The sequence below is a fragment of the Astatotilapia calliptera genome, chromosome 5, assembly GCF_900246225.1.
Source record: "Astatotilapia calliptera chromosome 5, fAstCal1.2, whole genome shotgun sequence".
NCBI classification, from domain to species: domain Eukaryota; kingdom Metazoa; phylum Chordata; class Actinopteri; order Cichliformes; family Cichlidae; genus Astatotilapia; species Astatotilapia calliptera.
This window is the reverse complement of record NC_039306.1, coordinates 12021969-12034656: the sequence shown is the minus strand read 5'-3', so window position 1 is coordinate 12034656 and position 12688 is coordinate 12021969. Positions and strand designations below refer to the sequence as shown.

Here is a 12688-nt window from a genome sequence, read left to right as displayed (position 1 = left end):
ACGGATACCAGAGCATAACCTGGAAATGACCCCAAGCCAGAAGAGTTCACAAGGTCTTCTTTTCATTACTACAGTGGATCTTCTCTCTCTCTCTCTCTAACATTTTATCTAGTTTTCTCCTCTCTTATCTCCACTCTTCCTTTACATCATTATCCCTGTAGCTTCTCATCCTTACTACCCCACTCCCCCACCCCCGCCCCTTTCATGGCACTGATCATCATCTCTTTCCTACATTCTCTTCATAACTTTCATTGGCAGCTTCTTCTCTTCTCACACTCACTGGTGTTTTTTTCCCTTCTTTGTCTTTCATAACTCGGCTGCTTCCTTTCTTAACTTCACATCTGTTGCCATTTCTGTCCTCCCTCATTCATTCACAATCCATTTCTTCCAAACTATTTTCATCATAAATTTCTGCTTGCACATGTACTGCTTTTGTCTGAGAAACCTGCTCTTTCTCTGACACCATCTCCTTTCTCTCATTCACATTACAGCATCATAACCTTAACTCAACTTGTCACAAATATGCATTCCAGTCTACACCAATCTCTTGAGCTCCAATCTTTCTCTTTATCCACAACCCAATAGTTACTGCATGCTGCTGTGACACATCTAAGATCATCCTAGCACAAATGTAATTCACAAAGAAATCCTGTCTAAAGTCTGCCATTCTTTCTTAAAATAACCAACAGTAGCCACCTGAAAGCTAGGTCTGAAAATGGCAAAGTGCATAGATGACAAGAACAAATAAAAGCCTGGCCGCAGACACAAGCTGAGGAAATACAATCTGGTACAGCTGCTGTTGGGTATCATACGCATGCTAATGCTTTACAATAAAAGTTCCACTAAGAGATTAAATGGTTCCATCCACTTAAACAGTAAGGCTGTTAATATACGAAAGGGTTACAGGAAGGTCTGGTTAAGTTCAGAGTGCAGTTATTAATGTTATTTAAAATGTACGCGTGCATCTTGTGATCACATTTCAGTTACTCATCAAAATGAGTTTCTGTATTAAGACATGAGAAATTAAGCTGATCAAACTTTAATACAGGTGTGTTCTGCAGGTGAGCTAAATAAAAAAAAAAAGCCTGATTACTATTTGAGGATATAAAATATGACAGTAGCAGCATTTGTGGCAGATGTGTCAGTGCTCCCTCCATCTACCCTCCAATTGCTCAGCTTTTAAAAAGTGAGCTGATTAATAGAAGGGGGAATAGCAATGACAGTAAAGGAAGAACAGCTAAGTTTGTCAACTGCAATTAAACAGTCTGTTATTAAGGTATATGCATCTGTATCATATTTATACATCCTCATGTGCTTATAAGAGGTTTGTGAGATAAGACGTGAATAGCATCTCTGAAGTGATGGCGTGGCTGATAAAGAGAAACATTTTATCAGCTTGCATGGACGTGTTTGTTTATCTTCACATTAAAATTAAGATTCAAACACATTTCCAAAGTTAATTAGCTTTCAAAAATTCACAAATTCCAGAAATCACCAGCTTGACTTTAGTGGTTTATTTTGCAAAGGTCAAAACCTTACTATGCATTCATGATGTCCTGGGTCTCTCTTTAGTATTTCTCCTTAATGTAGCTTCAAAGTGAAATATTTGTAACCAAGGAACTGCATTATTTGTTGCACACGACAGGTTTACTGCCGACTTCCTCGCTTTACCCCATTATTGTGCACTTCAAGGGGTTTTCTAGTGCGGCCTCTTTTCTCTACCTTTTTTCCCTATAGCAATATTCTCCTTGTAAATTCTTCTCTCCACCCATGAATTGTTAGCCCGTCCGAAAGTCTTACCTGGGTTTTCGACCCCTCTGTTTTGGCGCTGACGGGACTGGCGTCTTGCTGTTCGCCTGACCGTGGTTCTTACCATGGCTGTGGGCGGCCTGGGTGCCGTGTGCCCCCCCTGGGACTTTTGTGTGGACTCCTTGGGTAGGACGAGCTGAAGAGGATTTGGAAATTTGTGAGTTAATGCAAGCTCTTGTACAGGACAAGCGGCGGTGGTCACACTTCCATGATAACTTTAGTCATTCTTAAACTGAAGCTGATTTTTCTTTTTCTTTTTTCCCCACAGCTCTTTTGATGCACATGTATTAATATTAGTTTGCTAGGGCCGTTGTATGGCAACGCCCTGCATTCTTGAACACTGTACTTGGCTGGCAAGCAGGCTTACATTTACTAAATACCACTAAACAAAAGTACCGTAATTGTCGGGCTATAAGCCGCTACTTTTTGCACAAGCTTTGAACCCTGCGGCTTTTAGTCAGGTGCGGCTTTTCTATGGATTGTCCATGATTTTTGTCATATCGTAAGACGATTTGTTTTGTGTGTTCCGCTGTTGTACGGCACTACGTTGCCTGGCGGAAGGATCGGGGTTCAAGAGTGGTATGTTGGTCACATGTCCGTCCGCCAGGCAACGTAGTGCCGTACGAAGTAGCGCGAAAAACAAACTTCAAAGTAGCGGTACGCGTTCAGCGGGAGGCGTGGATGATGAGCGGCGATAAACTTGCGAAAAGCAAGTTATGCCCAACTCCACCGGTGGATTCTGACAGCGTGGAAAAGTGTGAAAACATCAACGATCACCAACGGATTTTGAAGGGCTGGACTGCTGCATGATGGAGAGGAGGACACCGCCACGGCCCTTCAGAGGGTGTTCGACTCTGACACTGACAACGAGGATTTCTTTGGTTTTGAAAGTGACAACGAAGGAGAGAAGCGGAGAGTGGATGACGAAGCCATCCTGAGCCTGTTTGTATCCGACACTGGAGGAGAGGACTTTGGTGGTTTTAGTGCGCAGGAAGAAGAGAAAGATGGTGGTGAATGACTGACTTTTCTTCTTGTTAAAGCTGTGTCACTGCACCTCAGCCTAAAAGGTAGTCCGAATCTATTTTTCTGGTGTGCTGTAGGCTACTGTTATGTACTACATGTGCAAATATGTACCCATAACTTGTTTTTCAAAATATTAATAAAAGTGATGTCTCCAAACAGCCATCTCTTTCCTGACAATTCCCTTTGTGCATATTCTCTTACATATGATAAGTCAACATTGAAACACCTGCGGCTTTTAGTCAGGTGCGGCTAATGTATGTACAAAACAGGATTTTCCCCTGATTTTAGCTTGTGCGGCTAATATTCAGGTGCGCTTTGTAGTCCGGGAAATACGGTACCAGAAATATTGACATTTTGACCTGATGGTCCAGCTAAGCGATTAAGGGGTCAGTACGTTCTTTTAATTCATCATAGGCAGAGCATGAAAATATTAATAACTTGGCTAAATTTTATACAAACTCAATAATTTTCAGGACTTAACACCAAACCCCACAAACATGATCCAAAAGGAAGAGTCTGCACGCTGATGAAAATAATCTTGACGTAGGCACAATGTTCTTATTAACCAAGAATGTCAACATCACCGTGAATATTCACCCACGGGGGAACATGTGAGGTTTTTTCTTGTGTTGTTTGTTTTGTTGTCGTTTGGTCGCAAAAACAGCATTGAGAGTATACACTGTCCCCAAGCCAACAGTGGACTGTCAGCAGCACTGACAAAGAATCCAAAATGCAGCTTGTAGTTGTTTCAATAATACATATAAATTCTATTATCCTACTTTCAGTGTCATCTAAGTCTATTGCTGGGTTTGGCATCATCAAACATGCACTGATATAATTCTTGCAGAAAATCTTTTTCTGTTCTTCAGCTATTGAAAGAATGCTAATACACCCACCCACACACGTGCAAACACATAACCATGCGTACTCGGTCTTAATTAAATCCAACAATCGCATTATAATAACCTATATTTATGCTGACATGTCTGATCATGATTTAAGGACATTTACAAACAGGACAGGCATCATCCTCGCCTGCCAATTAGTCCTGAACTGTTCGAGCTCAAACGCCTGTTGTCATCACATTTTTAAGGTTTTGTTCTTTGGTTGTTGACAAAACACAGAACGAGACACTCATTCACACAGACTTCAAAGCAGCAGAGGTTAGCAGACAGCAAACACTGCCACCATCACATAAGTAAAGCAGCCTGGGTGTATTTTTTTTTAATTAAAGTTACTACTGGTACCATCATTAGACATTAAGAAGCTGTCAGCGGACACAGCCTTGAAAAACGGCATGTGGCACATCAGAATAAACACTTTTTGCAGATGGGATAAATTATTAAGCTATGAAGAGGTAGCTTAACCTAAAAGTATTTCTGGTACCAATTAACAAGGGCAGTAATATTTAATTGCCTAGTAAACTAATCATGCACATCCCTACTGTAGGTAAAGCAAACTACACTATTAAAAACACAATCCAAAACTTCTTGCTGTCACTACCACACAAACAAAAACACTTGACACTCTTCAAACCTTGATTCGAGGGTACAGGAGGTAGGACTTTGACCTTAGGTTTTCTTCCTCTTTTGCCAGGAACCTTGACAGGCATCTGAGCCGATCCCGGGGAAACGGCGGCACCTGACGTTTTAACTCCCGACACATTTTTCAGCACCGTCTCACTCTCTGTCCTGCCCTCCTTTCCCTTGGTCCTGCGCTCCTTACGCTCCTTTCTCTCCTTTCCCTCCTTGGGTTCCTTGCTCTTTCTCAGGGAGACCACTATTGGCTCCCTCTCCTCCCTTCGTTTCTTTGGTTTGCTGCTCTCCTTTTCCTCACACTCCACTCCTGCTTTCTCCCATTCCCTCTTGTCCTTTTTCTTTCGTTTCTTCTTCACCCTGCCTCCGCCACCTCCATCATCCTCCTCGCTCATAGAGGAGGGAGGCCGTGGCGCTCCTCCGGAGTGCTTAGCAGCGTGGACCCCGGATGTGGTGCAGTGATTGGATGTCACCGTGCTGCCCACAGGGGTGAGGAGGCGGAGCTGGTCCTTGGTGCCCACAACCAGGTGTCCCCGTGGGATTGTGGGAGCTGTAGTTTGTGCGTTGCTGTTTTGGTCCGAGGAAGAGGCTGCTGCAGCGGAGGCCTGAGGTGGTGTGTGCTTCAAGAGGCCAGTGAACATCTGAAAAAGAAGAGTGTGTCAGAAATACAGTTGATCATTATACTGTTCCTTATTAACTAATAAATTCTACTCATCTCTACTTTACTGCTTGGTTTAAATTCTTCTCATGAATACCTCCTGAGCAGACGTTTCAAAGCAAAAGTCCTCCAAAACAGCAGAGTGTTGAGTATGTAAAAATAATTATCAACCTCATGAAGACATGTGACATTAAAAAGAATGTCTGTAGCATCAGACGTGCAGAGAACTAACACCCAACTCGCCAGTTCCCTTCAGCCCTGTGAAACTTTGCATTTTTCAGTTCGCTGTTTTGCTCTTAACAGCATACAGCTCAACTCTTTTGGTTCACTTTCAACACATAGCAAAAATAAATAAATAAATAAATAAACGAAATAAAAATAAAACACTGCTGTTTATTTTCTCTATTCAAATAAACATACTGAAGCCAAATAGTATGGGAAATATTCTTCAGAGTCGGTGGAGATGAACTGTGGAGAAAATTAGACAAAGCTTCCAATAATGGTAGTTGATTAATATCGAAGAAAAATCTGCCGTTTGCAACAACCCTAATAAGAAAATTCTCATTCAGTTCCTGGTTTAATTCTCTCTCGATCCAAAATGCCTCCGGAACACAGAGTACTTGCTTCAAAATCATGGCCTCTCTGCACGATCAGCATACATTTCAGAAGGCCCACTGAATTTTGCACGCCCAATGTCTCACACACAATCGTCTAGTGAAGGCCCTTCAGCAGGTGTCTACGTTGACAGGAAACCTGAGGAAGCCAACCTTCATATATGATGCCTTCCACCTATCAAACTCTGGTCGACTTCACGGCCCTCTCTTCCTCCTACCCAGGACCAACTACCACACTGATGTTCTAGTCAAAACACTCTTGGACTTTAACATTCAGGTCATTTATTGACTCTTAAATTAGTTATTACTGTGCAACATCTGACCTTTGGCTTTGATTCACTACCAGGTGTGTCACAGAAAACTAAAACTAAACTTAACATCTTATTAATTGTTTATTTGTTTTTAGTTAAAATGGACAGACAATCCCCTACTTTCCTGTCCTCTCTTTACTGTATCTATCAAATAAAGCTGAAAAAGGCCACACACACACACACACACACACACACACACACACACACACACACACACACACACACACACACACACACACACACACACACACACACACACACACACACACACACACACACACACACACACACACACACAAAAAGTGGCTACTTTTAAACATGTTTTTATTTTATTTTTTTTGTATGTTAAATCGGAAAATGAGTAAAGTTGTAAGTAGTGGATAGCGATACATTCAGAAATATCCCTAATTTCGGAATAGATCAAACCATGCGATGTTGCGAGGACCTTGTGACACCACATATTCCTAAATCCTCATTCTGAAACAGTCAAAAATGCAAAGTCCATTCAACAACACTGCTCCCAACTGCTCAATCAGCACAGCACTCTTCCACTCTAACCTAACAGATCCAAACGTGAATTATTGCATCATCTTTAAGCAGTGCTGTAAATGTCAAAAGGGTCATTTCCATCACGGCTATATCTCTAACATTAATGGAGAATAGATGAAGTTAGCTTCATTGTCCACCTCTGATTATGACATCAGGTTGTCATCTCATTGAAATTAGGTAGGAAGCGAAGCTCAAGTATGCTAATAAGTCTCTTGTGACTGCATAAATATTGGCAACCATAAATATTCATGACTAGTAGGTGGACCTCAAGGTCAGCATAACATGTGGGCAAATTGTACCTATCTGCTAAAATCAAAAATGCAGATAAGATGTTCCAAAATCCGTTGGTTACTTTATATCAAATACAAAGAGATTGCAATTTCATGGGGTTAAACACAGCTTGTACTAAAGTCTGCAGTGCTTGATTGAGGCATTTCTAAGGTGTTGCATCCAATGATGAACTCCAGTCTACAGGAATATGATGGCATATTGCTCATATTTAGCACAAATCCAATTTCTCCATTGTATTATCACAGCCAGTTCAAGAGCTTTAACAAGATGTTGCCCACTCTGTGACTCTGCAGCGTCATAACTAAACCTAACAGTTGCTGTGAACTATTAGATATTCAAGATGGTATTCAGCTAAGAAACAAATGAGAACTTCATAACTTAAAGCAGTCATATAAAAAAGAAAGATGCTAGATATTAGAGATTTGTAATTGAGATAACAAACAGGATAAACGTAGGACATTTTTGTACTTTAAAATAAGAAAAAATAATTTATTACACCATCCACCAATGTAAGGTTTATGGCACCACTGTGTTTTGGCAAGTACTAAAATAATTTCAATAATTAATTTTATGTTATAGTTCCTACCTTCTGCTCCGGCATGATGCTGAATACTGAGTAGAAAAATATACTTTGCAGAACATTAACATGGCACAGAAAATCAGAACATCTGACCAACGTGATATAACGTTCCATCGTAGCATCAATTCCTACTTTGGGACATTTATACAAAAAATTGTTGCCATACTTTATACACCAGCACAAACTATGTGTTTTGTGAAGCTATGGTGCCCTTTACTCACCAATTATCTCTGAGTCCAAATGCAGGTTTGTGCTTAATTAAAGAAAAACCCTGAAGGGATTGCTAACATATCATGCACAAACTTTACCTGCCAAGCTATCCAGGTATATTATAGAGTATATTTGGCAACCAGGGAGCTGTTCACCAAACATCAGTGCTATTAAAATAACACCACTCACTGCCTTATAAGGACTTTTTTTTAACTACAAAGAAATGCTGCCAGTATCAGAGGCAATGATTGGGTAGATGGCTAAGATGGAACAATAGAATAGAAAAGCCCTTTATAATCATTGTACATGTATAACAAAATACATGTGGGTAGACACAGCGGCTCTGCATAGCTGAGGTTGTGTAAATAATGATGTAAATTCTTTAAATGTGACACTTCATGTGCACTCCTTTAATCCAGAAGAATATTGAAAAATAGCTGGTCAGTATTTTTGTTCAGGAGGAGGCAAAAGCTGGGTTAGGGATTAAAATCTGGACAGGTAGTAGCAAATTAAACTTCCAAAAACACACAGGGAAACGCTCCACCATTGTCATCATCTGTGCAATTAATTTGTAGACTTCCAGCATTGCTGTAGTCACAGCTAAACAACCGGAGACGACAAAGAAGAGATGGTTGTAGCCAATGAGAATGAATAAAACGCAAAAGAAGAGGAACGTGAATAAGCAAGGGCAGAAGCAATAGCTGAGATCATCTGCAACTTTAGCTGAAATGTACTCATAGTAGAGTCGTTGCAGTGAGTTACACTGAAACATTAAGAAGAAAAGCATGGAAAAACTAAATGTATTTATTTACTTATTTATTTCACTGAATTGTTTATTAATCTACACCATAAAAACTGAACATTATTTTTTGCACGTTAATGTAACAATTTTGCATCCACATCATCATAATGAGTGGAAGGTGTACTTATTTATAAATTGCTGAAAAAGACTGCTAACACTTAGGTTTATGATGCAAGGATGTTTGGTTCCAGCTGATACAAACAGCTATTGTCACAAGTCTATTTATGTCTGTACCTGCACTCCCAGAAGTTACATTTTCATAGAGCAGTAGCTGTTGTCTATTAGCTTTCTGCAGTGTGAGTTATTCACGAAACGCATACAATATGTTAGCTCACATTACAAGATCTAATTAATCACATTTTACAGATTAATCACCATGACTCCATGTTCAGTGAGTTAACAATGCATGTAAACACAAGGCATTTGGTTAGTTTGTTCACTAACAATACCAAGAAGTTCCTTTAGATAACATGGGTGTCCTCGTTCTTCACAGAAAGAAGCACATATACAGCAATATACTGAATATACTGCACTTGACTTAGATGTCAGTCTTGCTTACTAAAAGCATTTAAGCACCTCAAACGTTATAGAGATAATCATGACAAGATAGACGCTTTTTAAATGTTCCCCTTTTTTAAAACATAACACCAAATGCCAATTTAGACATTTCCTTTGCTTTTTCTGCGGTACAGAAAATGATATCAAAGTATGACTCTATTACTAGTGTGCATAGCAAACTATGGATTTAGTGCACCATTACGCCCCTATTCACTTTAGATATCAAACAGTTTTTATTACAGAAACATAATCCCCAAGACAGATGCCCTGCTGCGTCTTCACTGCTTTTCATAAGTGCTAGTTTTAATCAATTAACCGGGACTCCCTGGGGAGGAACAACTAAATTTAACAAGTCAGAGCCTTTGGTTTAGAAGTTCAAAATTTGATTCATAAGAGGATTAGACCTGAAAATGCACCCAAAGCATTTGTAGTCAGGATTTACATATGGCTGAAGATGAAACAGTCCCATTACGCTTGCTGGATAGGACAATACAGCCTAATCTATTCTGTAAACAAAGTGTGCTGTGACAGAAAGCAAACCATTCAAGGGAGCAAAATAACAAAAAACACATTTTTCTAATGAATAACAACATCACATTTGTTACACTGGCATGTATACTGGTAACAGACTAGTGGTTTTTTTTGGTCCAAATAAATGAAGACATTATTATTCAAGCATGGAAGAACATCATCTACTTGAAAAAACACAAAATAAACAAGGTTATACTTAAACTAGCAATAATTCAAAAGTTGTTTCTAAGTTGCGTAAATGTATAATAAATATTTTTGCCATAAAAGTAAGAAAAAACAAAACAATTATTTTAAACACCGAACCATAGAAAGATTGGAGAAATCAAATGACATCAATTCCACTCAGCAGGGGTGAAGTGAATAGAGAATGCAGTCCTGGACTTTTCTAAGTAATGAGTATAAAATTAATTACAGAAAATGATCAGTAATACTACACATTTACAATCAGAGTTACAGACAATGTTTTTAGTCACTATAAATATTGAACTACAGTGGGTATAATCTGTTGAGTTAACCCCTGGCAATGGTAAACCTGCAGTGGCACTCTAGCATTGAAACACCAGGGTCAACAAAAATATTGTTACTTTAAATTTATTGGCACACTTGACAGCGTCATTTTCTCTTCTCTTGGTTTTTTGATGCCCTGCCAGCCACAGTGTTTTTGTTTCTATCCACATTTCAATAATTAAACAGATATAATGTTGAACACAAGTGCTCTATATTACTTACCCAAGTGTTACACTTTAGGTCTGACAGCAACTGCTACCCGCTATTAAGGATTACACCAGGCTCTGCAGCTAAGATAACCTTTTAAGTATGTGTACATAGAGGCTATTTCTCAGTGTTAGGGAAAAGTAAAGACCAGCTATCAGAAGAACTATAACTTACCTACAGAAGGAGATCAGTACAAACAAGCCAATGAGAACAGTACTGACTAAATGATGATGCTGAACAATCATCAAAGCACTAGTTTAAAATCCAAACACAAAAAGTAAGACAAAAAAGTCCTCACTATCTCTGAAAAAGAAGCAGCTTAAGAGGAAATCTTTGGTGTGGTGATAACAAATCAAATGTTTGCTACAAGCTTTTCATCCACTACAGAACAACATGTTCTGTATTAATTATTTAGTGCAATTAAAATCAATAATTATTCATGTGTTGTGACTTGAATATAAACTTCCCATATAATAAAAGCCAAAATTCAATCTCACCTTGCTTGTGTGCTATATCCACCAGCTGTGTTCAAGTGTTCACTACACATAAAGTCCTATGGACAGCAGGCCCTGCCATATGTGGCACTGCTGTTTGTGTGCTCTGTCCATATGTAAGTAATTGGAAAGACTGTACATTGCCCATATGTTTCTGCACCAATGTCACTAACACAAGCTGTACCACATTTTTGCACTTGGCAAAGGAAGCGATTGTGTTCTGAAAATGAGCCAGCGCAGACTCATTATTGTGATTATGTTAAATTTTGAATCAGAAAGGTGCCGTTCTGAATGCAGCTGATGAAAATGTAGCCTGACATACTTCAGGGGGCTAATAGCAACAAGACAGACTTTTCAAAGCATTGATTCCCCCAACACACCTACGTACACATTTGATGGAGGCTTGTCAGAGGAAAGATGGTGTGGTTCCTATGACAGCAAAGCAGAGGGAGTGGTAAAGGGTTTAAAACTGGCTGTAGCCCTTTCTGACGCTCTTGACTGTATTTAGAAAGTGGAGAAAATGGGCAAATGGTCTGCAGAGAAATAACCTCGCCCGGTCATGTGAATGTGGAATGACCGAGTGACATTCGCATATGTTTGCGTCTGCATCCAAATCCTCGTTGAACGGACATTTCTGCCTGAAAAAAAAAATGCATGGCACTCAGACGTGCGTTTAGCCAGTGTATGCAATACATAGAGCAGGTGCGTTTGTTTTCATAACTGCAGTTTTTATGCGGTGAGAATTGAGTTTGACTAGCCTTGTTTCGTGATGTCAATGCAGATGTGCTTACTGCTTCTCACACAGGTATGAGGAATCATCCCAATGAATCTCACACACACACACACACACACACACACACACACACACACACACACACACACACACACACACACACACACACACACACACACACACGCGCTGAGCGGCCTAGTCGCCAGTGGGTTTGAGGAGGGGGTATCAGGGCCGTTGCCATGGAAACTGGCTCTCTTTGCCAAAGCTGCTGGGAGAGGGGAGGTGAACGTAAACACGTGGTCACCATGGTAACTCTTTCGTTGCTGTCTGTATGTCTGTACAGACCGACAGCCTCTCTGATTCTGACGTCAGCTCATACATCAGAAGCTTTTTCTCTTTCTTTTGGTCATTCAGTCTTTAGCCATTTTCATTTCATTCTTACTTTGTCAGCCGGTATATCTGCATGTGTAACTGCTTAGAGAGCAGGGAATTCCAAGAAAGCTATTGTTTTTCGAAGATTTAATAGGATAGATTTGTGTCACATATTTTTTTTTTTTTTATTATCAAGGTTGCACAATTTTATATGCTGAGCTGAGTTTCTACTCAACTTTTCACAGAAATCAGAGCAAGTCTTGAGTCGTTTATATAAAGTGAGGCAACAGTTTAGGTAGCAAAGCTGAAAGTAACAATTATTTATTTGATAGTTTTCTTGATTCATCAATTGTTCATGTTTTAAGAAAAAGTATTTGTCATGTGTGCATGTCTCACTAGCACTGCAAAAAGTAGTTAATTAAAAGTAGAACTAATAAAGCTATAAAGCAAATTGTTGTTAGCTGGAAATTAAGTTAATTCAATTGGTGATTCAGCAAAGCAACTGTTTAAATAACTATTTCATTGATATGAAATGTTTTATTTTCAAATCCTTTCATGTTGTCAGGAAAAATTTTATGCATCAGTAGGTAAAGACTTCTTTTTATTACCTATTTTTATTAAAAATTACCAGCTAGGTTGGCTAATCAGTTCCTTATTTAGTCTCTAGTGATGAATGGAAGACATCAGCTGGTTAAAGTTTTCTGCAGCTCTGACAGGTAAGCCCACCAGAGAAGAAACAGCAAAGACAAACTGGGTAAGATGAAATTAAATTTCAGTTTGTGTTCAACTGTCAACACAAAGGTAAAATGCCAAACTCTGGTGCATTACACCATCCGTTTGTGAGAGTTTTGCCTACAGGCTGTGGTTCTCGTCTTAAAGGACAGACCACGCCTAACAAAAAACC

General features: G+C 39.5%; 1 protein-coding gene across 5 annotated transcripts in view; it reads right to left on the bottom strand.

The window, feature by feature from the left end:
- chd6 (chromodomain helicase DNA binding protein 6) overlaps positions 1–12688 on the bottom strand; it is a 93520-nt gene that overhangs the window by 42326 nt on the left and 38506 nt on the right. For all 5 annotated transcript variants that reach the window (XM_026167272.1, XM_026167273.1, XM_026167271.1 and 2 more), the window contains exons 3-4: positions 4369–5008; positions 1801–1945 (exon numbers count right to left, since the gene is read on the bottom strand). In XM_026167272.1, the coding sequence (XP_026023057.1) occupies positions 1801–1945; positions 4369–5008 (785 nt within the window). The remainder of the gene's footprint in view (positions 1–1800; positions 1946–4368; positions 5009–12688) is intronic.